The 24,599-nt window shown below is 43.4% G+C and overlaps 10 protein-coding genes across 11 annotated transcripts; 4 read left to right on the top strand and 6 right to left on the bottom strand.

Moving 5' to 3' along the window:
• Nucleotides 1-118: 118 nt before the first annotated feature.
• Nucleotides 119-3,152, top strand: EAE97_005771 (uncharacterized protein). Its single transcript, XM_038876284.1, has 4 exons — nt 119-211; nt 272-755; nt 823-1,034; nt 1,204-3,152. Exons 1-4 carry the CDS (start codon nt 160-162, stop codon nt 2,370-2,372), a joined length of 1,917 nt encoding a protein of 638 aa, XP_038732760.1. The 5' UTR covers nt 119-159; the 3' UTR covers nt 2,373-3,152.
• A 1,237-nt stretch (nt 3,153-4,389) lies between these two features.
• On the top strand, nt 4,390-5,502 carry EAE97_005770 (uncharacterized protein; the record flags this gene model as incomplete). The annotated part of the gene is made up of 1 exon (XM_038876283.1): nt 4,390-5,502. The coding sequence occupies one exon, from the start codon at nt 4,390-4,392 to the stop codon at nt 5,500-5,502; it is 1,113 nt and encodes a 370-aa protein (XP_038732759.1).
• A 1,107-nt stretch (nt 5,503-6,609) lies between these two features.
• On the bottom strand, nt 6,610-8,100 carry EAE97_005769 (uncharacterized protein; the record flags this gene model as incomplete). The annotated part of the gene is made up of 1 exon (XM_038876282.1): nt 6,610-8,100. One exon carries the CDS (start codon nt 8,098-8,100, stop codon nt 6,610-6,612), a length of 1,491 nt encoding a protein of 496 aa, XP_038732758.1.
• Nucleotides 8,101-9,125: 1,025 nt separating this feature from the next.
• EAE97_005768 (uncharacterized protein) lies at nt 9,126-9,697 on the bottom strand (the record flags this gene model as incomplete). Its single annotated transcript, XM_038876281.1, has 4 exons — nt 9,126-9,181; nt 9,238-9,369; nt 9,539-9,572; nt 9,668-9,697. The coding sequence occupies 4 exons, from the start codon at nt 9,695-9,697 to the stop codon at nt 9,126-9,128; spliced, it is 252 nt and encodes an 83-aa protein (XP_038732757.1).
• A 437-nt stretch (nt 9,698-10,134) lies between these two features.
• Nucleotides 10,135-10,576, top strand: EAE97_005767 (uncharacterized protein; the record flags this gene model as incomplete). Its single annotated transcript, XM_038876280.1, has 4 exons — nt 10,135-10,170; nt 10,221-10,317; nt 10,368-10,414; nt 10,490-10,576. The coding sequence occupies 4 exons, from the start codon at nt 10,135-10,137 to the stop codon at nt 10,574-10,576; spliced, it is 267 nt and encodes an 88-aa protein (XP_038732756.1).
• A 174-nt stretch (nt 10,577-10,750) lies between these two features.
• EAE97_005766 (uncharacterized protein) lies at nt 10,751-14,658 on the bottom strand (the record flags this gene model as incomplete). Its single annotated transcript, XM_038876279.1, has 4 exons — nt 10,751-11,385; nt 11,440-11,496; nt 11,547-14,230; nt 14,277-14,658. 4 exons carry the CDS (start codon nt 14,656-14,658, stop codon nt 11,350-11,352), a joined length of 3,159 nt encoding a protein of 1,052 aa, XP_038732755.1. The 3' UTR covers nt 10,751-11,349.
• Nucleotides 14,659-15,719: 1,061 nt separating this feature from the next.
• On the bottom strand, nt 15,720-16,295 carry EAE97_005765 (uncharacterized protein; the record flags this gene model as incomplete). Its single annotated transcript, XM_038876278.1, has 2 exons — nt 15,720-16,192; nt 16,250-16,295. The coding sequence occupies 2 exons, from the start codon at nt 16,293-16,295 to the stop codon at nt 15,720-15,722; spliced, it is 519 nt and encodes a 172-aa protein (XP_038732754.1).
• A 275-nt stretch (nt 16,296-16,570) lies between these two features.
• EAE97_005764 (uncharacterized protein) lies at nt 16,571-18,424 on the top strand (the record flags this gene model as incomplete). Its single annotated transcript, XM_038876277.1, has 3 exons — nt 16,571-16,751; nt 16,810-18,062; nt 18,119-18,424. The coding sequence occupies 3 exons, from the start codon at nt 16,571-16,573 to the stop codon at nt 18,422-18,424; spliced, it is 1,740 nt and encodes a 579-aa protein (XP_038732753.1).
• A 297-nt stretch (nt 18,425-18,721) lies between these two features.
• On the bottom strand, nt 18,722-20,554 carry EAE97_005763 (uncharacterized protein; the record flags this gene model as incomplete). Of its 2 annotated transcripts, XM_038876276.1 has the most annotated exons (4): nt 18,722-19,165; nt 19,379-19,960; nt 20,025-20,121; nt 20,175-20,554. In XM_038876276.1, 4 exons carry the CDS (start codon nt 20,552-20,554, stop codon nt 18,965-18,967), a joined length of 1,260 nt encoding a protein of 419 aa, XP_038732752.1. In that variant the 3' UTR covers nt 18,722-18,964. The 2 variants fall into 2 exon arrangements, with proteins under 2 accessions (XP_038732752.1, XP_038732751.1); XM_038876275.1 differs by having other exon boundaries at nt 18,722-19,960.
• A 1,097-nt stretch (nt 20,555-21,651) lies between these two features.
• On the bottom strand, nt 21,652-23,193 carry EAE97_005762 (uncharacterized protein; the record flags this gene model as incomplete). Its single annotated transcript, XM_038876274.1, has 2 exons — nt 21,926-23,193; nt 21,652-21,856 (listed from the first exon to the last, which is right to left on the bottom strand). The coding sequence occupies exons 1-2, from the start codon at nt 21,973-21,975 to the stop codon at nt 21,652-21,654; spliced, it is 255 nt and encodes an 84-aa protein (XP_038732750.1). The 5' UTR covers nt 21,976-23,193.
• Nucleotides 23,194-24,599: the final 1,406 nt, after the last annotated feature.

Raw genomic sequence — 24,599 nt, 5'->3', positions numbered from 1 at the left:
TCGGATCGGCTAGAAGCTCAAGGTTGATTGATCATTGATTGATCATTGATTATGATCTCGATGTCAAGGTCAAGGTCAGTCTTTCAATGTTTAACATTCTTAACATTCCTTCTTCCAGTACAAGTATATAACTACTTATTCTTATTAATTATTTAAAAAATGCCCAGAATGGATGACCTCCCTTCAGAGATAGTTCTGAATATTACTTCATGTGAATTTCTCTCACATCTTCTAAATGAGAATCGAATGCTAACATGATTCATTTTTATAGACCTAGAGCCTTCGGACATCGTCAAACTGCAATTTGTTTCCAAACGATACCTGGAATTAGGTCGCGATGATACACTGTGGCGAGAACAATGTTTTACCCATTCTTTCTTTCTCGAAAGACTTCGCAGACGTCAAGAATTAATATCTACAGAGTCAGAGGACGAGTCAGGTATGCGGGATTTAGCCATAGCTCTTGCTACGAACAATGGAACAGGCGATTCGAGACTACACAAACCTCGTCATGAAGCTCGCGACCTCAAAGCTCAATCCAATGAGCGAGTGAGGATATTGGCGAATTGGGATCCGAGTTATCCGACTGAGAAGGTTAAATGGTATGATGAGTACATAGCGAGAAATGCGCCAATTTCAACAAGCTGGGTGCAACAGCCTCGACATCGCGAAAGTGCTAGTCATGAACACTTGGAGGTACGAGGAATGGCGTTATATACACCCATGGGAGAAACTAAAACCACGATGGTGGTTGCGTAAGTTACTTGGTTTCTCATTGGCATATACTAGGAGATAAGAATTGTACTAAATGCCATGCCATAGACCTCTTGATGATGGTTCCATTTGTATCTGGGATATCAGTACTGATGCTCCCAAAAAGGGTAGCATTATTGCAAGAAGCAAGTCAGGGATTTTGTCGGTGGATGAGAATCCAAAAGATCTAAAGTCAAGATCAAAGATGATAAGTACCGGTGTCACAGAATGTATTAGTGTTGACAGTACTTTAAAGAGAGCCTATGTTGCTGTTCAAAGTGGTAAGTAAAAACTTTCTCTTAAAAAGCTACAGCACTTTGGAGCAACATTTCGATTACTTGAAATGATGATTTGATGACAAGGGTTCTCGACCATTCAATCTCATGTTGAGTCTATTCTGGAAGATGAAGTCCATTACCCGTCTTCCAATAGCTGCTGACATTACTACAGGTCTTGTCGAAGTTGATCTTGAGACCTTACAGACAGTCAATCATGAAAGATATCCGTTTTCTATCACTGCTCTTTCCGAGGCAAAACATCCAACACCTCTCACTGTAGGAACCAATCTATCTCTCTACCTTCATGATTCTCGTCAAAGAACAAATGTTGGATCGCCCAGCCAGGCTGAGCAACTTGATTCTTTTAGCGGCACATCTGGCTCTGCTAGCGATCATTTTAGTTTCAAAAGCTTGCTAGATCCAGAACCAAGCGCCGAGTACGCCCATCTGTACCAGCCGGGCCCACTCAGTATTGTCCATCTACCCAGTGCAGGAAGTGAATGGAATGGTAATGGAGATATATACGTTGCTGGTCGATTTCCTAGCATTCTCAACTATGATCGTAGAAATTTTCCTAAGCTCCGCGGGACGATCCATTCTGGCGCACGCTTATCTCAAATTGCTAGTCTTCCATATCCTTTTGCTTCAATGGAGAAAGACCTCGCCCGCCGGGGTGAATTGTCTGTCGAGCAAGTATGGCAAGCAAAGACTAGACCAGGGAAAACGTTGATTGCTTGCGGTGAGTATAACAGCAAAGGCTCTTTGGAGATGTACGGTCTATCACCTGACCCGAATCTCTCCAACATATCTTCCCAAATTTCTGCCGGGCGCCTGCAAGATTCTACCATGAAGAATCGTCAAACATCATCCAGCTCAAAACTCTTATCTGTTGCCAATCATGGTACCCGCATTGTTGTTTCTGACGGCGGGGGCAATCTAAAATGGTTTGAGAGGGATGGATTTACCGAGTCACGAAGATGGAATATTTCTCACGGTTCTGTTGCAGCCCCGAGAGGCATATTTGGCACATTGGGCGATTCTTACATGGATTCTGGATCTGGAGACATTGCGCTCAAGATTTTGACAACTGACTCTGGGCTCCATGATCGATCGGTCAACGAAAATGATCTTGTTTTGTGGACGGGAGACAAAATAGGGCTATTGAATTTCTCTAACAAACCTGGGTTCACGGCCGACTCTTTTGAAGAAACCCCTAAGACTGCTGAGGAGGCTCTGCGAGAAAAGGAAGAGCATACCCATTCGGAAACTATGAGAAGAGCATTGGAGATGCAGGCGAACGAGGTCAGGTACGTGAAAGGTTTAGGAATGGGATTTGTGTAACTTCTTTAGCTGGTTACTCTCCCCAAGTATTTTCCCAATGCATGTTCACACCCAAGCCGGACATTTGAGACGTAGTCAGGGTCAATGGTCTGTACATTCTTGCTGCACAACAATGGAATAGCCATTGTACATACAGATTATCCTCGATTTTTAGACCATTTGATATGGTCAGCCGATATTCTGCCAGCACAACAGGGAATCCGCGATACCCCCTGTGACACAGGCTAAGTTCCCAGGACCACATTTTTGTGAAATGTTGACCACAGAAGGCTCTATTTACTACAAGGTAAAAGATTGACAGTATTTGTATGCCGATCGGAGAATAAGGCTGTACGATTCCACGCATCCTCGTTCAACGAAACTTAATCTCATTCAAATTGGTGAGATGAAGGTACATTTATACTAATCGAGTAACGCTGGGGCCGCTGGGGTAGTCCTTGATGAATTTTTAATGGAATCGGATATCAAGCATCCCCGTCTTGGTATTCCATGTAGCAATCGAAGATTCTGGACCAGTTGAGACATTTTGGGACGAAGATCATGTACCTTACAACCTTAAGATCTTTCGGGTCATTTTTGTAGGAATTTGAGTGGTAGCCTTGTTACTTCAGATATGCGGTAGAAAGGTTATACATTTGTATACGTTAAACTTATTGGACTGTTGTGACTAGCTTCTCACTTCGTACTCACATATCAATTTTCACAGGGCGGTACAACTTGATCATCCATTCTAAGAGGATTGATCTGAAATGTGCGGCAATCTCGCAATTAAATGGATATTCTGTCTAGCATTGGCATGTAAAGTTTGTGGTCTGTAAAAGATGGATTCGAAGATTTAAGGAAATGTCAGATTAATTTTCGACCTATCATTTCAAACAAGGCGAACGAAATGCGGCAACCAAGATCAGATTAAAGTTACATTAGCGTCAGGGAAATTGCTTGATACTGTGATATATTTTGAATACGACAGAGTATATGTTGAGACCCTAAAGAGTACCAAGCTTGGGATTTAATTATACAATATCGATTTACTAGCTTACCAACTTACTAAGTAGTAAGTCATAGTATTATATTTCTTAATACGAAGTCCTTTTTGATACAATTAGACTATCAGACAATTAGACGAATTAGACACCTGTATTGCAAATCAAGCTTGAAAGTTGATGAGGAACATGTGGATCCAAGCAAAATGGCCACGATGATGCTAAGAACCCAGATACATACATCCTTTGTACATACATGTCCACACATGTGTTGATACTTGGATTTAGTTGACCTTGTGGGCCCGGTTCTAAGTTTCAACTTCTTACCTTACATTTGATTGACCTTGTTCAAGCCGTTAACGGTACGAAACGTATCTTTTCTTTTTCCCTTCTTGAATCTCACACATGAGGCGAGGCGGTGTGTAACTTTCCAATTGCTCTGCTTGGGGGTTTCGGATCGCCCGCTGTCACTGCACACACAGCACACGCACACTTAGGAACCTTAGAAACCCTAGAAACCCCAACTAAATTTACAACCTTGGTAAAAATTTCCGCATAATCCGTTCAATCCGTTCATCAAAGATCCACGATTCGCAAGTGAGAGAGTCATTGAGATTTAAAAAGGATTATGGTTGTTAAAACCTTTCTCCGCATCTGACGTTTCCTCCCACTTATCAATTGAGATATATGTGGTAAATGGTCAACTTTTATCAAGGAAAGTCCTAGATACTTGTAAAAGATATTCTTTTCAGCCTCATGCTATTGTTTTTGGAATAACAAAATCACGAAAAAACAAATCCATATTGTCATTCCCTTTTCCTTATGTACTTCGACAGCTCTGCATCTCAGAAGCGGTGACAGGGCTAATTCAATATTAACCCGAGTAAGCCTCACTGCACTGTGCATGCGTTGTGTGGCATATGCAGCTCCTCATAGTAGTGCGAGCTTTTGTCCGAAAACGATATACACCAGCTTACCTTCCACTCCTAAGGTCACCAATTTTGTATTCCATCCGTCGTTTTTCTTTATTTCTCATGGCTACTGCTTCGATCAAAAGAAGTGCAAGTACGGATGGTAAAAGGCCAAACTCGCGGCATCGTTATGAGAAGGTCAAGGCGAAACTCGAAAGGGAACCTCGTTTACAACGCGAAAGATCTAGTCCAAATGCCTCGCAATATCGGCCTCCTCCACGACAAACTTTGCAATACCATCAACGAATACTCACTCCAATGAAAACACCTTCTCCATGTTTAACATCCCCCTCACCGCCTCTTAATGTTTACGCTGCTCCGGTTATGGAACGAACTCTCTCCGGTGATTCGATTGTCTCTGATCACAACATCTCTATCCCTTCTCCTGGTCTACACGACCATACAGTATTGAGCGATGACCAAGCAGCCAATATCGTTGAACACCACTTCCTCTACACCCGGCCTCCTGACCATCACTATCTCGAAGTCGAACTTCAAAATCTTCTCCTCAAAGCTCACCTGTCTGATCCCGCTATAGACCGCATCATCTACCTCATCGATACGATATTCTTCCACAACTCCCTGCACAACCGCGTTCGGCTTTCCTGGTCCTCGCCGTCCCAGCCTCGCTATTCGTCAGAACTCATCGGTACTACTGCTCTTCGTCCTTCTTCTCTAGGGGGCTTCGAAACTCTAATAGTTTTATCTGAACCCATTCTTAGAGATCCAAAATATGATCGGAGATTATTGTTAAGTGCGCTGTTGCATGAGTCGGTGCATTGCTATCTCTTTGTGAAATGTGGGTGGGGCGCAAGGGAGATGGGGGGACACACGGATGGCTTTCATAGGGTGGTCGGTGTTATTGATGGGTGGGTGGAGAGGTGGATTGGAAGGGATTGGCTGAGGTTGTGTAGCATGAGGGCGAACTTGGAGCTTTTTAAAGTGAGGCGGGAAGCGTATGGACCGGGGTGGCAGGGGGGTGGAGAGTGGAGGGTAGACGAGCATGCGGAGAGAGAGATGAGACATCGGGAACGGATTCGGGGAGTACATCATCATGGACGTTACCCCCACGACGGATGCGGACAGAGTCTCGGCCCAGAAATGGATAGGGGATTGGCCTATACACGCCATGATCTTCCCTTTCTCCCTAACGCTGGAGATGACGGATTTCGATAATCTATCTCGCTTCTGTGCGTGATGGGACGACCTGCGGCTTACGTTATTCCACACTTTGGATTTTTTTTTTCTTCTCTTCTTTTTTCGTTTTTTCGTCTTTCGAAGCATTTTCTTCCGTATGGATCACATCACTTTAGCGCGGCGAACGATAGGATCCGGAGCGTTTGACTTTCACAACCAGCATCAACGGGTGCATTTAGAGGCGTTGGATTATCATCACGGGGGGGTTTTCTTCTCATGGGAAACTTTTAGGAGGTTATGATATGATGGGTTTTTTTGTACACGCTAAAAGTTCACGATACATGGATGGATGGATGGACGGAAAGAGGGGGATGGGATTTGCATGAGGGATTGGACATTATATTGGGTTAGATACTTGAGGGGACTGGAATTGGATTAGCATCAGGATTTGAATTTAGAGATGGAGATGCTTGTGTAGTTTGTATATAATAAACACGTTTTACTCTAGAGATTTCTGTGGAGTGTTTTGTTGTTAGTGGTGAGGAAGTACAATTGGAAAGTCTACAATGTGGAATATGTATATACAATTATATTTCTGTTAATTTGATTGGGTACAATACGCGGTTTCTTTTCTAGTGAACTTGGTTTGAAAGAAAGTGATTCGAGCAGAATATCTCTTTCACGTTTCTTGCATTTTTGTGTTCTATTTTTAGGGCTTATTGACAACAAACAGTTTCTTGAGGATTCTCTGAGCGCCCGATGGGAAAATGAGGAGAGCAAGTAGTGTCTCTTTCAATAGGTGCTCTAGTGTTGGTATTAGCCCCGTACTTCTTCGCTCCAAAAGATAAAATATGTGTGGAGGGAGGAGGCAGTATCATATGTGAGTGTCATCATAGAACATACTTATTATTTTCTCTCAACCAGAGTAGTACATTGAGAAGCACAACTCGAGATCGAAAAGGGCTAGACAGCCTTCTTTCTTCAGATATCCACTTCACGTGTCATTTCCACACATCAGAACAATCCCCACTCCGCACATTCAAAATCCAAATCGAACAAGTAAATTTTTATATATACTTACCTACATCTCTATATATCCCAGCTACCCTAAGAAAACCATCCAAGAAAAGAAAATTAAAAAAAGATCTAATAATACCGCACCCTATAAACCTCCTCCGCACACTCATGCAAATTCCAAAAATTCTCCAGATCTAGAATCTTCACAGGAGCCATTCCGCTTCTCTCCATTTTCTTTGTGTTCCTTTCTCTGTTCTCGTAAGTAGGTTTGCTTACCTCCATCCCTATCTTATATTTTGCATTTATACTAGGAATATTAGGATTGACCGTTTTCTGTATGTACGGATATGCATGTCTTGATTTCAGGTTCTGGAGGTATTTATTAGTAGCTGGGCTGATTCTTACATTTTCAGTCGCGAAATGCGTTCTTCGGGCGAGTAAAAAATTAGGAAGAGAGGATTGTGAAGACGCAGTCGCATCTTCACCATCTAGTCGACTCGTCGAAGTAGCAAGGTGTTTGCGCACGGGATTCGTGATCCTCTTGAAGATCTTCCCATTCGCTCTGCTGCTCATTCCTCGTAAACTCTCATGAATACGTGCTCTATGATTCTTTAGCAATTGTCTTTCCTTCGCTTCGCGTTCAGGTCTTTCTCTTTCCCATTCTTCCTTTGCGAGTTCTTCCTCCTCTTCTCTTTCCACTCTTTCAAGTTCTAATTTCTCCAATCGATCTTCCTTTTCCTTCTCAATCATCTTCCTTTCCTCCAACTCCTCCATAAATACATGCGCAAACCAATCCATCTCCCGATCCACAACCTCCCTATCCATCCCCATCTTCTCCAAATCCACATACCAAATTTCTTTATCCGCAATCACCAATTCCAATCCCAATGCTTCCTCCCTCCCTAACCGAACATCCAATCTCAACCCCTGTCTAGCAAAACTTTCAACACTCCTCGCCGCTCGTTGCCATTGCATCCCATGTCCCGTCATCCCCGATTCTTCAAATTCCAGAACCTTTCTCCTACAGCTCGTATTGCATTTACACACATAGATGCTAAAAAAAGCATGAACCATTTCATGCAACATAGTGCCCAGATAATTCTCCAACAAGATCTTACTCTCCTCTTCATTTTCAGGAGGCGGAGACCTTACAAATACACTAATATAACAACGAACATTATGTCTCGTGGTAGTCTTTTCTCCTCTCTTATCAACCGTCGTGCCCAACACATTTCTCGCCTTTTGTTCCGCATTCGGCTCTTCGAGCTTCATCACACATCTCATGGTATTAAGCGCGCCTCCAAAAATCATAGCGTTGAAATAGGAAAAATAGAGATCGAGAAGATCTTGTTCTTTCTTACCTTTTAACCAGGGGTTTTTGATGACGGCCGCGAGATCAGAGAGGTTGGAGCGTCTCCAGTTTTCCTTGATTTTGTAGAAGGGGTCGTGGAGCGGCTGGCCAGTGGGGCCATGCAGAGCATTGGCTATGTTGTCGGCGATGAGATCGGCGGCTTGTGAATAGGTACAGCAGAGAGGTTGGAGGGGGATATGGGCGCGATCACCAGCCCAGAGTATGCGCCGGGCAGCGTAGGGATTGAGATGGCACTCGTGGATTGTCATTGTGAGAATCAGAATGGAAATTTAACTTACTGATTTTTAAATGGACGGATAATGACTTTGGGCCTGCCCAATATTGAATGTGACAACAGGAAATGTGTTACTGACTTGATAACTGGATTTGTAAGAGGGTTATGTGTCTCCCTGAAGTTTTCGCTTGTAATAATGACGACCAGCGTCTTGAATGTGAAATGTTTCTGCTGAGAATGAATGCAAAGATATAACATTAAGAGAGAGCAGAAAAGGTAAAAATTGGCAAGCAGAAGATGTTTGTGAAAATAGGTAGGAAAAGGGAAGACAATGGGATTGTCGATGGATATATGTCGAAAAGAACAAAGAGATCGAACAGATGAAAGGGTGAGCACCGCGGTTAGTGAAAGTTCAAAGAATAAAATGTCACTATGTTTAAAATTCTTTGTGAAGGATATCTTGACAAAGCGAATCATTGTTCTTTGACACGTCGAGAGACAAAGAATTAGTGAGAACATGAGAGTCAAGTGTCCCAATCAGCGATCTTGGCATCCATCTGTTGTTGAATTTGTGTTGAGGCAGCCAGATAGTAACCTGATGGTCCTTGATCTATTTTTCTGTTATTGAGCGAATGGAGTTCTCAAACATAAGTATTGAAACCTTGCTCTGTAAATACTTGCATTGTAGATACTGATAGTGGAAGAATCCAAAGTCGAAAATACACAAGTAGACTACCCAGTATCATCTTAGACTTAAGTGGTGCGCAGATAGTCGAAGATAATTCGTAATAACAACCTAGGCAAGTCATTGCAGGTGTCCAGTTCACATGTCACCAACCATACACATGTTGTCTTGGACAACCACACACAAAAAATGGATTCCGAAAGCTTATCTCATTTTCGCACTCTGCTCCGTTTATTTTCAAAGAACGGAAGTAGGATATCACATTGCAGTTTTGCAAACGCCGACCATGCTCAAAATATCTTGACTGTGCAATCAATGTTTGTATTGTCTCATCCACTGCTCGAATCCATAATCTAATCCCAATATTCAGCCGTTTATGCGATTCTCTTTCCCTTTTGGTTCTTCTTTGGGGTATCGGCGATGGTGAGGTCTAACGGTTATGTTAGTATTTTTGGACCTCAAGCGGAGGAAGTGAGGAGATCATACTAGGTGGAAGACTTTGCTTCAACTTCTCGGCCTTCTCCAAATCCTTAAGGACAAGGGTGTACAAGTACTTTTGGCATCTGACCTTGATCTTGATGGCACTGGTCTTTCCGACATTCTTCTTTATGCGGGCAGCTATTGTGTATTATGTTAGCCTTTCCGTAGCTTTGTAGTTTGCGCCATTCTATCCCGCAGAATCTTCCTTCCTCCAACAGCCCAATTTTAAATGCCGACAAAACTCTCCCGTATTAGAAATCCAATGTGAACTGTGCAAGGCGATAACAGAATAGGAATAAACACATACAGGAAGCATCCTTGCGTCTGCAAATCTCCAAGAACTATTTAATTCAATATTAGCATCTGTCCAAACTTGTCCTCAAAACTTTTTCCCGATCTCCATTCCTACCAGCCGCCTCAAAAGGATATAACTTACGGATTTGATGTCGGTGATTTCGCGAGGCATTTTGACGGATTGATTAGTCGAAAATTGGTGAGAATATCGGGAATTGATGACAGGAATCGGGACTTCGTGATAATGAGGTTGTTGATGTGGAAAATCGGGATTGTGTGCTGATTAGTAAGCAAGCTCGGTTACGATTGTACGGAAGGGTTTTGGTTGATAAGATCCATGAGCATGGATGAGCCAATTAATGTGGCGTTAGTTGTCGCACAGTTTTGTGGCTTGTGAGGAGGACAGGTTTCTGATCATTTATTAGGCAAGCACTTCTCTATGAATGATTATCTATTTAAAGTCTTTAAAATTCCATAATTGAAATTCGATACTTACATTTGTTTTGCCCGTACATTTGGTAAAAGATTTGTGTTGAAGAAAGAAAGACTTCTGAAAGTACAACGTTGTCCATACTTAAGAGACAAGCAACGCCACCCCCTCCGTCAATAATGCCTACTCCTTTGGATAGAGCTCTTAGCTCCAAAGTAGGTTTCTCCCCCATCACTTCGCAAGCAAGTTATTAACAGATTTGTAGAATGCAGTATTAGCTTTCACTGGCATCGTAACTGCAGCGGCAGCTTGGTCCATTTGGGGTACTGATATGTTCCCAAAGGAAGAAGATCCTACCGGTGGTGTGTATGACCCCATTGTCAGCTGACAAACCGATATTAAGTTGCAATAGATCCAGCAACGTGGTCAAAAGAGGAATTACGGAGATGGTTGGCGGCTGTTAGTACTCTCGGAGCTCTTCTTTTCATTTCCTTCAAATATATCACCCATCGAAATTAACCACATTCTCTACAGAGAGATCTTCATCCACAACCCAGGGATACCAAAGAGCAGTTGCTGGAGCGAGTAAAAGCAAACTTACGAGTGCCAAGAAAATCATGAACACCATGATACCTAGTGATTATGGGTCTTTTGAGGCAGGGGAATAGGGCGTTGGAGTCAGTACTCCGGATTTCACGATTACGATTAGGGGAGGCGTCAGGTCACTTATGTTCAGTTCAGTTCAGCATGCATTGATATTGATAAAATTTCATAAACTAACAACTTTCTCCGGGTTATTTGATGGTTCCCATTGGACCTCATGACCTTCTTGTCATGCAAATTCGCCTTTTTGTTCTTGATCTATCATCGTTTGTTTGATATCCTAATGCTACCACCATGAAGAAAGGTATCAAATTCCGCAAAAATCTACGCCCATAAATTGATGTATGCTGTGCTTGCTGCAGCCCACATAGAGATCAAAAGGAAAAATAAAGAGTAGCAATAAAACACTCTCAGTAAGCTTGTGGCCCAGCATAAGTATGCTAGATATTCTGCTATTTGCTCGAAGTTGTTGAAGACAGCCAACCATATCAAATGTTGATTGTCAACTTCAACCTGCAAAAAGATTCTAGCTATTTTGGTGTTGCCTTTAGATAAGAGAGTTTCAGTATGAGTAGGGAATGATCATGCAACAATAAACTCCTTCGAAATCCGCATAATAACCAATAAAGCAAATGTGCGAAAAAATATAAGAAGGTTTTGTAACTGGGAGTTGGCGCATGATAACGAGCTATTCCCGGATTTGGAATATGGTTATTGTAAAAGATGTTGAAGTTGGCTTTGCATCACAAGGGCGCCAGTTCGGTAACTTATTTTAAATCGATGGAGTAAGCTCATTCGTCATCCATTTGTTCCATCGCAATCTTCTTCTGTCACATTGTGAATTAGCACACGTTGATCAAACTGGGGAGTGTAAAGCTTACCTCTAATTCAGCGACTTCATCCTCAAAAGCCTGTGCCTCTTTGTTGATTCTATCAGCCTGTCGATAGGTCAGTCAGTTGTCAAAAAATCGAAGCATGGCAAACTTACCTCCCTCTCCGCCTTCGCTACTTGAATTGCCTTTAACTTTTCTTCCAAAGCTTGCTTCTTCTCGATAGCTGCTTGCTTTCTTGCTTCTGCTATGGCAATCGCACCCTCAACGGTAGATGTTTGCTTCAAAGCGGGAGATATATTCGTCTTGTTCGGTCCCGAATTGCTGCTAGCGGAGGTCATTTGATCAGCCTTGCGCTTATCATTCACTCCAGCCTTAGCCCTGCTTTTGCCCTTGGGTTTGGCTACGGGCTCTTCAGGAACAACAGCTGTTGGTACCTTTGAAGCCTTTGGGGTACTTGCGGCTTTGGTAGTCTTTGGAGAGGGCTTCTTTGGCTTGGCTTGAGATTGCTCAGGTTGTGCTGATGCAGCCGAAGAGCTTTCAACTTTTGAAGTCGACTTTCTTGGCTTAGCTTGAGAATTTTCCGGTTGAGCGGAGACATTTGAATGTTTTTCAACCTTCACAGCTGGTGGCTTTTGGACAGCGGCTGTCTTAGAGACCGACGAAGGCTGTGTCTTTGGAGCAGAGGAGGGTTTGGAAGCAGCTGGGGCTCTTGTATTTGATTGCGTGGCTGGCTTGGTGGTACCGACTGTTATCGTAGACTCATCAGCTTCAGAAGGAGAGTCTTTTCGACCATCTTGTTGGTTTCCAATGTCAGAAGGTGCATCATTGAGTCTGCTATTAGGATCCGTGGCTGTGGAAGGCAATTTATTGTTTTCAGAATTGGTCATCTCAGTGTCTGATGAGACTCCAGCTTGATGAAACTCGAAAGCTGCTTCAGTTTCTACTTCAGGAATAGCACTTGATGGGAATCGTTTGGCCCTCTGAAGTCTTTGACCTTCCGCGATCCCTTCAAGAATGCTCTCAGGTATTTCTTGTGTTGATTTCTCAGAGTCATTTTGACCATCTTGTGACGCATTCAACTCTTTAGATTCAGAGGGTTCGGTTTTATTCACAGCATCTTGATCTTGGTCTGTGGTTGTAGATTGAGGACCAAGCTTAGGAGATGGCGATCGTGATGCTGTTAACTGTGCTTCAGGTTCGGCTTCGACGGCGTCGACCATTTCTGTATCTTCAGGCTGAGGTGATGTGTGAATGAACTCGTTAAAATTTGTTTCCATGTGATTGGCGTTTGAAGACTGGCCAGGTTTCTCAATATTTGAAGCTTTTGTTTTCAAGGTGAATTCTAGGCCGTGTTGGCTTAATTCTCCAGCTTTGTTTTCTGGAACTGTCTGGTCGTGTTTGACTGAGGGACTTGCTTCGCGGCTATCATTGTCACTATAATTATCTTCAGTGATAATAGCACGAGCTGCTGATTCAATTTGGATTGTGCCATCAGAATCTCCAAATAAAACACGTCTTTCGGTTCCAAAGTGGTTTAAGTAATTTGAACCTGACTTCTTTGACGATACTGGCGGGGTTAAAGGCTCCCAGGATAGACCATACCCCTGAGTACCAAGTGGCTTAAAGTGAGTGACAGTCTGTTTCTCGGCTGCTTCTCCAACTATACATGGCACAGAGGGCTGTTTCAAGCTGTCTGAGTTATCCAAAGATGTAATTCTGGATTTTTCCGATGAGGTAAGATCTCCCTCAGCTTGGGATTGATCAGTGTTGAGCGTGAGGAAATCGTCTACATTTTTGCTTAAGCTTCTGTGTTGATACCATAAAGAACGATGAGGATCATTCCAGGCTTCGCTTGCCGGAGCTCCTTCCATCCCGGGCATAGAAAGTGGCTTTCTCTTGCGGTTTGTTCGGGTTCCATTGCTTTGATCGACGCCATTGCCTGTCAACTCATCCCTCTCGACCTTAATAGTTGGTGTAAAGACTGCGGTATCTGTAGGTTCGCTAGCATCTTCACCACTAAGATCAATAACCTGAGATACTTTTGAAAGACGGCCAGGCTTTAAGACAGTTCTGTTTGCTTCAGCAGAGCTCTCATCGAGGGTTTCTGAGTACTGAGAATCTTCGATGACCCTAGTATGTTTCCCCACTGATTTCATCGACTTGGTTGCTTGAAAAGGAACTTCGATTTCTACAGAAACACTGCTCTTAATGATATTACTACTAACTTCTTTGCCTTTGTTAGTTTTTCTTGACTCGTCCAATTTAGTCTTTGTCTCAGGTGTAGGCTTATCGACATTTTCAACAGTATCAACATCATCATCATGATCGCTGCCGACATCGTCGGGGTCAATGACCGAAGATACCTTTGATGCTCGTGAAACATCCTTTGCAGTCGGCTTTTTTGACGATGCCCTTGTTCCATTCCACGGTGTTCCAATGTATTCTGGGGTATCCAGGAAGCCCAACTTATGGAACTCGGCGGTAGAGAAGAGGAGAAATTTGAATGAAGCCCAAATCTTGTAATCACCGGGCCATTTCTTCACAACGAGGCTTTTTGCGTTCCCCTGAAACTTCCTATAGCCAACGCCGCCAACTTCGAAGGGGGGAGAAGGAACAGTGTCTTCGTCAATACAAGGATTAAGAGTCCACCATTCAGTATGGTCTTCGAACGTCGGTGCACGTTCTGCATAGCCGAGATCTGGAGTTCTTTCTTTTGATAATGAGGAATCATCAGAATCAGAATCAGTCGCGTGGTTCTTATGAGCGTTGGGATCTTTGCGGAATATTTGTATTACGATGCTACCGACAGAATGAGGTGCGCCACCTTTGACATTTCGTGCTGTTTCACAGTCAGTATAAGTTATTAATTAGAGAGAACAACTAACTCTTTTCAATGTTCCTCTTTGCTACTTGTAGCTGATAAATTCTGTCGACATATCTGTTCCTCGATTTGGTTTGACCAACAACCCATTCAAACTTCTTGCTGAAGTTCCTGGTGCCAGCCTCGTTGCTATGAGAAGCTCGTAAGATACCATCGACGACAACGTCAGTGAACTCGACAACACCTGAATTGATGTTGAAGCACGGTACGATAGCATCGTCTTCTGCGGTCAGAGCGTAGCAGGTGAAGTGATTGCCTTCGCGCTTCACGCCCTCTTCAAGTAGCTTCGTCCGGTTACCTGGAGGACCTGAGTTACCACTTGTCAAGTAGACTTCTCCCTTGAGAGCCTTCCCATCAAAGCCAGTCAAGCCAGGTGGGATTTTCATGTTTGTGGATATCGAGAAAGCCTTTTGAATTTACTTCTATGCTTTGACGTGTTGAAAACCCTTGGTGAGAAGGGCAATATTGATTTTGTTAGTGGGATCGGATCGAAAGTCGCATCTGAAGGGAGTTGATGAGATCGAAGGATGTTGAAGGAGAACTGAATAAGCCTTGACAGGTAGATAAATCGTGAGAGGGTGAGCTGAATAGTAAATAAGTACCAATATGTGCAAATTTGCAAGAGACAATTATAGTTGAAGTGACTTGAAGATATTTGAAATCATAAATTTCGATAGGAATCTGGATGAAAAGCGATCAACAGGTGTTGAAGAGGGAAGTGGTTGTTGTGGGGACGAAGGTTACTGAGGATGGATAACAGAGTTTATTGAGGATTGAAAACTGAAGTTAGAAGTGAATATGGAGACATGGGAATGCAACTCGAATGGTTTGAAGAGCTTAATTTTGCGGGTGCTCTAAATGTATGAATTGACATAAGATACTTGGTATGAAGAACGTTCTTCATACCCTCTCATAATTCAACAAAATTTCATTATTTTCTTAAGAAGAATATTCGGGAAGGACCTTGGGAATCGAAGATGTTTTGTATGCACCCACATATCACTGTTGTTCAAAGTAGTATTATGCATTAAGATAAATAGCAGCTTTTATTATATAAATAAATACCATATTGCTTTTATACTCTCAACATCGACGGCGCGTCAGCTTGTAGATTTGCAACTCTTTTCAAGGTGCTACCTGCGTCTTTACCAAGATGTCAACCTATTATCTTGCCCGAGGACCTAAGTCTGTCCACCGCCGAATTTTTGTAACTCTTCTAGTCTCGTCATCTGACCAGAATTGATGTCAAATTTGAGACGTTTGAGGGGTGCCCCCAAATGAATCGACCATAGGTTGACCGACCAAGATTGCTTTCCGTAGGGTAGCATTACATCGATCCGCGGAGCAATGCTGCTTCCTGTGGAGAGAGCCTTCTAACCTGCTGTCAAGAATAAGGTTCTCCATATCATCTTCCATATTTCCTTCATAATATCTAGATTTCAAGACCTCAAAGAACCAATCTAAATATCTGACTCTGAATCAACCATTTCTTAATCCCCTTCGGCGCCTTTGGATTTCTAGCCTCCACATTGGGCACCAAGACAAAATTCTCCATGAAACCTCGCTCTTCCCCCTCATCCCCATTCTTCGACGTATATTTCACTTGCCCGCTAACCATAACGGCAATACTAATTTTCCTCCCGTCCTTATCCGGCCCAAGCTTACTTTCCTCAACTCCTATGTTGTAGTTTGGGTTTATGACATGAGCATCGTATGCTTGCGCTTCATATGAAGTTTTGCCTATTTTGTTCTCGAACGTTTCTTGGAAGGCGGAGGGTGTTGGCACGATGTTTCCATTAATGGTTATGGATGCTTCAGCCGGGGCCAGAGCGGAAGGCTTAATATAGAAGGATGTAATTGTTGAGCGAAGATTTGGCTTGTTCAAAGCTTCGTAGAAACTTTCAACAAAAATATCGGCCGCTGGAGTGTATTAGCATAATGTTTCATAGTTTCATTAAAGAATAATTACACGATTACCTTTGGTAGCCAATTCGGCTTGGACATCGTTTGTAGGGTCAGACATGATAAGTCGCACAGATAGTATGTAATTATGAATATCCAAGAAAAGAGGATAGATTACAGTATATCAAACAAGAGAAGTTTACTTAAATAACAATTCGATAATTCTCTAGGATGTCTTTGCCCTTCTCAGAAAGAATGACGCACGAAGTGAAATTTGAATTTATAGTTTTGACAAAATGCGGGGGCGGAGAAGCGGCCGCATCGCCGCATTCCCGCAATCTTACTATTTGTCTTGGATCATGCTCAATCGAGTCTCAGTCAGCGCATTTCGTTCAAATGTATGGCCTCAATCCTCTACTGCGGGGCTCTTTGCAGTCCAGGACCAGATCAATATTGAGGGCTGGCTGGGTTTGTAGCTCATGCAGGGCAAGACCCATACCGAAAGCTAGCTATTCTGTCGATACAAAATCGAAAAAGCCATACTATGTGACCACACCAATTTTCTACGTGAATGCTGGTAAGTCTGAATGACTTTGCGCCGGCGCAGCATTCTGAGCTAATTGGTTCATCTTCAGCGCCTCATGTTGGCCACTTATATACTATGGTCCTCGCGGACGTCTTCAAACGATGGCAGGTTTTAAAGGGCGATACGGCAATCCTATGTACAGGAACGGATGAACATGGCATGAAAATCCAACGAGCTGCTGCGCAAGCAGGAGCATTGCCCAAAGAATTTTGTGATATTGGCGCTGAGACGTTTAAGGAATTGGCACAGCGAGCAGGACTTTCAAACGATCATTTTGTGCGCACGACTGATCCAGATCACAAGGAGACAGTTGAATATATCTGGTATATGCTGAGGGAACGGGAATATATATACGAGTCGAAACACGAAGGATGGTATTGCGTCAGTGACGAAACTTTCTATCCTGAATCGGCTATTGAGAAGAGGCTGGATCCCTTTACTGGAAGAACATTCATTGCTTCTCAAGAGACTGGTAAGGAGGTTGAATGGACATCGGAGAAGAATTACCATTTTCGATTATCTGCTTTCAAGGACCAACTGCTTGAGTTTTACGGGAAGAATCCCGATTTTGTTGTCCCAATGACTCGAATGAAGGATGTTGTCAACCAAGTATCTAGGGGCTTAGAAGACCTTTCAATATCCCGTCCCTATGATCGGTTAAGCTGGGGTATTCGAGTTCCAGACGATGAGACTCAGACTATATACGTATGGCTCGATGCGCTGGTCAACTATATTACAAAAGCCGGCTATCCATGGGCGCCAGGGAAGGAAGCTGCAGGAGGATGGCCTGCAGATGTACAAGTTATTGGAAAGGATATTGTTCGATTTCATTGCATATATTGGCCAGCATTCCTTCTCGCTCTGAATCTACCACCACCAAAGCAAATATTGACCCACGCCCACTGGACAATGGACAATCAAAAGATGTCCAAGTCAATCGGAAATGTCGTCAACCCACTTTTTGCAATGGATCGATTTGGGGTCGATGTGATGCGATACTATCTTATTCACGACGGTGGAATCAAGGAAGACTCCGACTACGGGAATGAATATATTGTTGAAAGATACAAGAAAGGACTGCAGCAAGGTCTAGGTAATCTTGTCAGTCGATTAACCAGACCAAAAGTATGGAATGTTCGTTCTTGCGTGGAAGCCACACACTTTAAAGGCTCGAGCAATCCGAACACTACAACTAGTCGACAGATTGACTTCCTGAACAGCGTTCGCGATAAGGCCAATGAGAAAATGCAAGAGCTAAATGCAGGAGCAGCTTTGCATGTTATTATGGATACCGTATACGAAGTAAGCACATCATCTACATATTTCTACAAACCACAATACTAACCACAAACCATAAGACCAACAAATACATCCAAAACGAAGCACCCTGGAGTCTCGCCAAATCCGAAGATCCAGATGCGAAAGAAAAACTCGTAAGCGCTGTATATCATTCCGCAGAGGCAATTCGCATCGTTGGTATTCTCCTCCAGCCATACATGCCGGCAAAAGCATCGCTATTACTCGATATGATTGGTGTAATACCAGAGCGTCGAACATATGAATATGCGATACTGGGTGCCGATCCTTCTTATGGTGATGCGCAGGCTCCGTTAGGCAAGGGTGCGTGGGATGGGCTATTCCCTCCTTTGGCTATTGAGAAATGAGTTACGTAGCTTGGAATTTTTGTTGTGTATCATATGTGAAAATACCCGTATGGCTTTGAATAAATGTTCCCACTCTACTTCCAGGTGAACTGTCGGGTCGGGATCTGTTTTTTGGGCGTTACTTTCAGCAAGGTCTGTTGTATTGATCTGAACCGAACGAACCCAAGCGTGGAATATATTCATGTGTACGTGAAGCCTTTTCATTTATTCCGAAGGAAATCACCAAATAAATTCCAAGCTTCACGATCGAAAAGATTACGTCCATCAATGGAGTTACATTCCCAAGCTCGAAGATTATAGGATTTCAGAAGCTACAATGCAAACCAAAAATCGAAGGATAAAACGATCTTCTTATTTCCCATCTCCCAATACCTTCCTAAAATATATCTCACAGATTAAAGCTATATACAAAGAACATACATCCTCCTCCTTTTTATATACAACATCCCTTTCTTTCGATTCTTCTTTCACATATCCAATGTCCAATCACCACTTTCCACCCTTATATACATATTCATCTAACCATACATTCTTCCACCCTTATGCAGCAATACACTGTGAATACCAATCATTTTGCTTAACACACTTTGCGCCAGACGCACAAACGGTACTTCCGGTCCAAGTCGCGCCGCCACACTGTCCATAAAGCGCGACCGCGGCGCCGGTTCCCGAAGCTGCGGCTGTAGAGGTGGTTTTTGTGCTGGAGATGATGGTGGAGGAGGGAGCGGAGGTGGAAGAGGTCTTTGTGCATTTTTTTAGTGTGCTGCTTGAGGGAAGGGGAGATGAGGAAATAGGAAGTGAGGAAACAGCGGAAGAAACGGCTACAGAAGAACTGGCAATTTGTACAACTGAAGAGACGGAAGATACAACCGCAGAAGCGGAAACGGAATCAGGACTAGCGCTCAAAACGACCGGCGCAGATTTACTAGTAGAAACCGCACTGGAGATACTTACTTTTGCTGTAGAAACAGTGGTGGAAGTAACGGGGGAAGCGGTGCCTGCTGCGGCGGCAAGAGCAGCAACCACGTTGTTGTAGGCGGGATGAACGGTGTAGTTAGCGTACCAGAGACAAGCGTCGCCTTGGCCGGAGAAGGTCGATGGGATCCACGAGTATGCATCTGTGAAATCCCAGATGGTGATACCGACGCAGCCGTCGACGCTGAGACAGGCGTTGACGGTGTTAGCGTAGTCGACACCTTGTTGGGCGAGCCCGGCAGCGGTGGGAGGGAGGGTGCTGAAGCGGACGTCGAGTTCGGTGTAGGCGACTTCAACGTCGAGAGCAGTGAAGGATTTGAGGGTGGTGGCGAGGGCGGATTCGCTGGGGGTAGAGCCGACGATGAAGTGAGCTTGGAGACCGACACCGTCGATCTTGATACCGCGAGCTTGGAGAGATTTGACAAGGTTGAGGGCAGAGGTTGCCTTGGCACCGGAAGACTCGATGTTGTAGTCGTTGTAATAGAGCTTGACATCTGGATCGTAGAGAGCGGCAGTTTCGAATGCGATTGGGATGTATTCGGGACCAATGGTGTCATAGAACTTGGATGAGTTAGTTTCTGTACTGGGGTATTCGAAAGTTACAAGAAGTGTGATCAAAACTTACGATGAATGATCGCCAAGTACCATCATCGTTGAATGCCTCATTGACGACATCCCAGGCGTAGCATTTGCCTTTGTAGTAAGTTACTTCATTTTTGATGCTGCGTTATGGTTAGCTTTCAATGTCCATAAAGAGCTGCGCGAAACCACTCACTGATTCTTCAAGACCGCAATCAAAGTCTCATTTGTCCATGTGCCTGAAGTAACCCATGATGGCAATTGATTATACCAAACCAAGTTATGACATCTCAGAATTTGATCATTCTTCTCCGCGAAGTCAACGATAACATCTCCCTGAGTGTAGCTGAACGTGTTTTGGGTGGGTTCGATGTATTGCCATTTTTGTGTGTTTCCAGGTGTGATTTGTCCGAACTGACTGTTATTTGACAAGATAGCAGTATATTGAGCATCAGTAAGTTCACCGTTATCTGTAGCGGAACCAAAGTATTTGAGACCAGCAGCCTTGGCAAGCGTGTTAAGCTGACCATGAGCTAAAGGCAAGATAGCAAGAGGTATAAGATTTGAGATATGCATTTTGAACAGAAAGGTATGATAAGGAAGGAATAACAAAGAGTGTAATTTTCGAGTAACCTGACTCGGGAATGGTGATGAGAAATGGACTTGGGGGGGAACAGAGCGGTTATATATATATATATATTCGCTTGCCCTGGAAGTTACGACGAGTACATAAACGCCCCGTCAAACAAACTAACTCATTGTACGGATCGCTTTAGAGAAATACGGCAAAACGAAATTTGCCTGTTTCGGATAAATGACCCAAGGGGCATGGTATTTTTCCATACTGGGTGAACATCTAATATATCCGGAGCGCTTATGCGAAGAATAGTGGAGAACCGGACATGAATTGGGTAGTGTGGAATAAAATTAAAGGACTTCAAATACGCTCGATATACGATGAGAGCCCCTGACCTAGCATTGATCTCGTCTATCTGACCGGTTGTGGGGAACAAATTGACCTATTACAGGGATGACTCTAACCCAAACTCGGATTCCACGTGTTGGACGAAACAAACTTTTTCTCCATATTCAAAACAACTTGACGGCCCGCAACCTCTAAATAAAAGTTCAATAACAACGTACTAATTGCGGCAAAATGCAATATAATAACCGTCCAGTTTGGATAAATTCAAACCCCTGTTACCCCGCATTTCGTCTTGTGAAGATATCTCCCCTCAGTTGTAGATCTCGGGGTCGTAGATTCCGGTATCAAATGGGGTATCTGTGGCTATTACTCCACTTGAAGTTTGATGCTTCAATGCTTTGATAAGTGATGCCTCATGTGATCTATCGAGGACATGAACATCGATAGAGGACTGCAATCACTCGGGTCCGTTGCCTAGCATCCTATAAATAATCGAGCAAGTATCGAAATCCACCTTCATCACTCTCAAGCAGATACTCTTTTAAATTTAAGAGGGTCTGGTAACTTTGAGAACAGCAGCGGAATGATTTGTCCGTCTTGAGGCGATGACGCGTCAGAAGATCAGGTGAATTCTATGATAATTAGCAACCGATTTGAGGCTGAATGACGGTAATTGTACATTACAATAACGTATGACAAGATATTGCATCAGCCTTGTCTTTATTTGATTCTCTTGGAGAAGAGCCGTCTAGCCTTTATTCATCTTTCCATCAAAATCCTTGATGGCATTTTTCGCACTGCTAATACGATCAGCGACCGGGATTGGCTTCCGGAAAGCCAATGGAGGTGTCCCGTTGACATGTTTGAATTGGCTAAGGTTGTACGATGGCGAATGTGAGAGTCGTTGTTGCTTGATGGAAGCAGGAACATGTGACTTGAGTTCATCGATAATTCTATGAAGATCATTAGACAAAATTCGGCTAAATGATGATCCATCGTACAACGGGGAACTCAAGACTTACTTCTCCGATCCATAGTAGCCTTGCATAGAAGATGACAAGGATTGAGGCATGGTGATCAAGTGATAAGAAGGTTTGATTCAGTAAGACCGATGGGAATTGCGATTGAAAGTCAAAAAGTGTTAAGTGTGATGCAAGTCAAGTCAGACGAGTGAGTATCTGGAGAAGAGAACACAAAATAAAGATATTTGGATGTAGCTTTTCTTGATTGTTTTAACAATGATGTTGTTGGAAAGGCGTGGGGGAGGCCTACCGATATATAAACATTTCGCAAGTCGGCGGAATGAATAACTTGGCTGGTGACAGACATCATTTTAATCACCCTGACTTTGTTCAGTACTGATGAAAGATTGTCAAAGAAAATGAACCGTTTTCCATTGGCCGGCAAGGAAGGCAACGGATCGTTCCTTTACATTTCGTCTCCGCTCCATCGTCTCGATACAGCATTTGAGATGAAGCGCCAAGGAATAGCAAGGCTTTAGACGAATGAGTGAACATTTGAGCAAACTGCAACCAATCACCAAAAAACACCTTAGTATTCGGGGCATTTTTTACGACCAAGCAAAAAACCCTCGTTCGTCGGCCCGGGTACTTCTGAATTTGGATCGGTCTGTTGCGCGTTTGCCGGGTATGTTACACTTTGATTCGCAGAATCTGCGAGTACTTGAGATATAAACAAGGCTGAGCAATTTGATGCATTTTGATTCGCACGACGAATGCCCTAATGCAGCAAGTTCATGCGTAGATCTTCCGTGGAGAGCGTGATCTGTACATCCAAGTGCGCGAATAGATGACAATTAAAAGGGTCACTTGTACAACATCTGTAGGCAACTTCGGAGCAATCCAAAGCTCTGGTTCGATTGAGAGCCACCTCGGCGTCTAGTCCTTGCTATGAAGAAACAATATTGGTGTCGATGAGAGATCAAATCGAGTGTTCATCTGATTAGACGCATTGATGTGCGTCAGGTTTAAACAAGGTTAAACATAAAGATAATATCGCAAAGTCGGTTGCTTATTCGTCCCAGCCAAAACTCATTATCCAACCACCAAGGCGTTCACCATGGGCGTATGGCCAGAACATTCGAATTGTTGAATCGATTTATAAAATTCGGTATTGCATCCAAAGTTTCAGGGTCTGCAGCAAACTGGATGAACTTGGGTGCACGGACGTAGTTATGGTTGACTCAAAGAGGCTTAGTCTTAGATTTACATGCACTACCTAGTAGGTAAGCTACTACCTTACTAGGTTATCTGCACGTAGCCATCATGCTCTTCTTCCCATTCTTCCCATTCTTCCCATTCTTCCCTCATACATCCTTTCATCGACGCATCTCCGGTGCCCTATTCTTCTGACTGTCCAATCATGTCAATTCTCTCAACTTTTCAGATCTGAGGAGCAGCGCAGTATATTGAGGGAACGTTCTAGACCTCTGCAGCCATCCGTTTCGTTGATAGGTGTTGATTAATCCCTCGTAGGAAGCTGGGTGGTAAGCTCAAGGTTCCTGTAGAATTCTGCAAAGGTCTAGACTCATTTCTTCATCACTGGGTGGAAAGTTCATCATTCAATCTACCGCCGGCTTGGAGTTTGAAACAATCTTCATGAAAGATGCCTTAGAAGTCTGCCCTTGGTGACCCATTCAGGTAATTCCAAAGGCATCGCGTTGTGGATTTCAACCATCCGGACTACTATCTAGAACTCGGTCGCCTGATTAGATTCTATGCCAAGTAGATTGATTCAGCTCAGCATATGGATTCAATGATAGATAATCTCTCATGGTTGAACCGCAGACTGCGAGACCGAGTACTACAGTCTAGACTCATCGAACCCCCACTCTGCAGATTAATACACACGCCCTACCTTCTCCGTCTTATCCATCTTCTCTACCTTCCCTTTCTTGTCTCTTCTTCCCTCCTATTTCCTTCTATTCCCGATCACTTCTATTGTTGCCAGATCCGACGGCAAAGAGGAAGGGAGGTATCTAGACATTCAGGAGAATATATTTGCCGGGTATGACCAATGAGCGCCAAGAAACAACTCAGAGAAACAACAAGCACAACAAGTACAAACTTCATCAAGAATCACCTCAAAGTGACCTCCTTGTGGAAATTGATTCGAGACTCGAGCTTCGCCATTCTCGTCTGAAAATGTACCGAGTGTTTGCTGGATCTAACAAGCATCGATGTCCCTCGGTACTAGGTAGTACTCTCATACCTTTTGTATCTTCGTACCTTTTATTTTGGTTCCTGCAGCCGAAAAAAGTAACCATCGGCACTCTTCTTCGCACTATCCCACAGTACTTGTTCTCTGTGACATGCCAAGATCCATCGTCGAAAACTATCTTGATTAGTTTAGTACAGTCTCAAGACAGTGCACACGCGATAAAATAAACGGTCGGTTGATAGTTTCCATAGCTAATAACTACATAACTACTCTCAACTATACTAGTTTGTTACGTCAAGAAAAGTCGAGTGCGAAGTAAATACCCAGGGAGCCAGGTATCGCTACATCTTTCACCAGTTTTTTCAAATAACAAATTAAATACATCAAATCAAGCCATGAATGCAACAGAACCTGAATCATGATCGCGAACGACGTGTCAGCTGACACGTGATCATGACTTCACATTATGACGTCAAATCCCTCGTCATCCTGTTTTTGAATTCGAGAAAAACCAAC

This window comes from Botrytis byssoidea (assembly GCF_014898295.1).
Source record: "Botrytis byssoidea strain MUCL 94 chromosome Unknown BBYS_010, whole genome shotgun sequence".
In the NCBI taxonomy this organism is placed as follows: Eukaryota; Fungi; Ascomycota; class Leotiomycetes; order Helotiales; family Sclerotiniaceae; genus Botrytis; species Botrytis byssoidea.
Note: the sequence above shows the minus strand (reverse complement) of the source record. Positions and strands in the feature narration are given on the sequence as shown.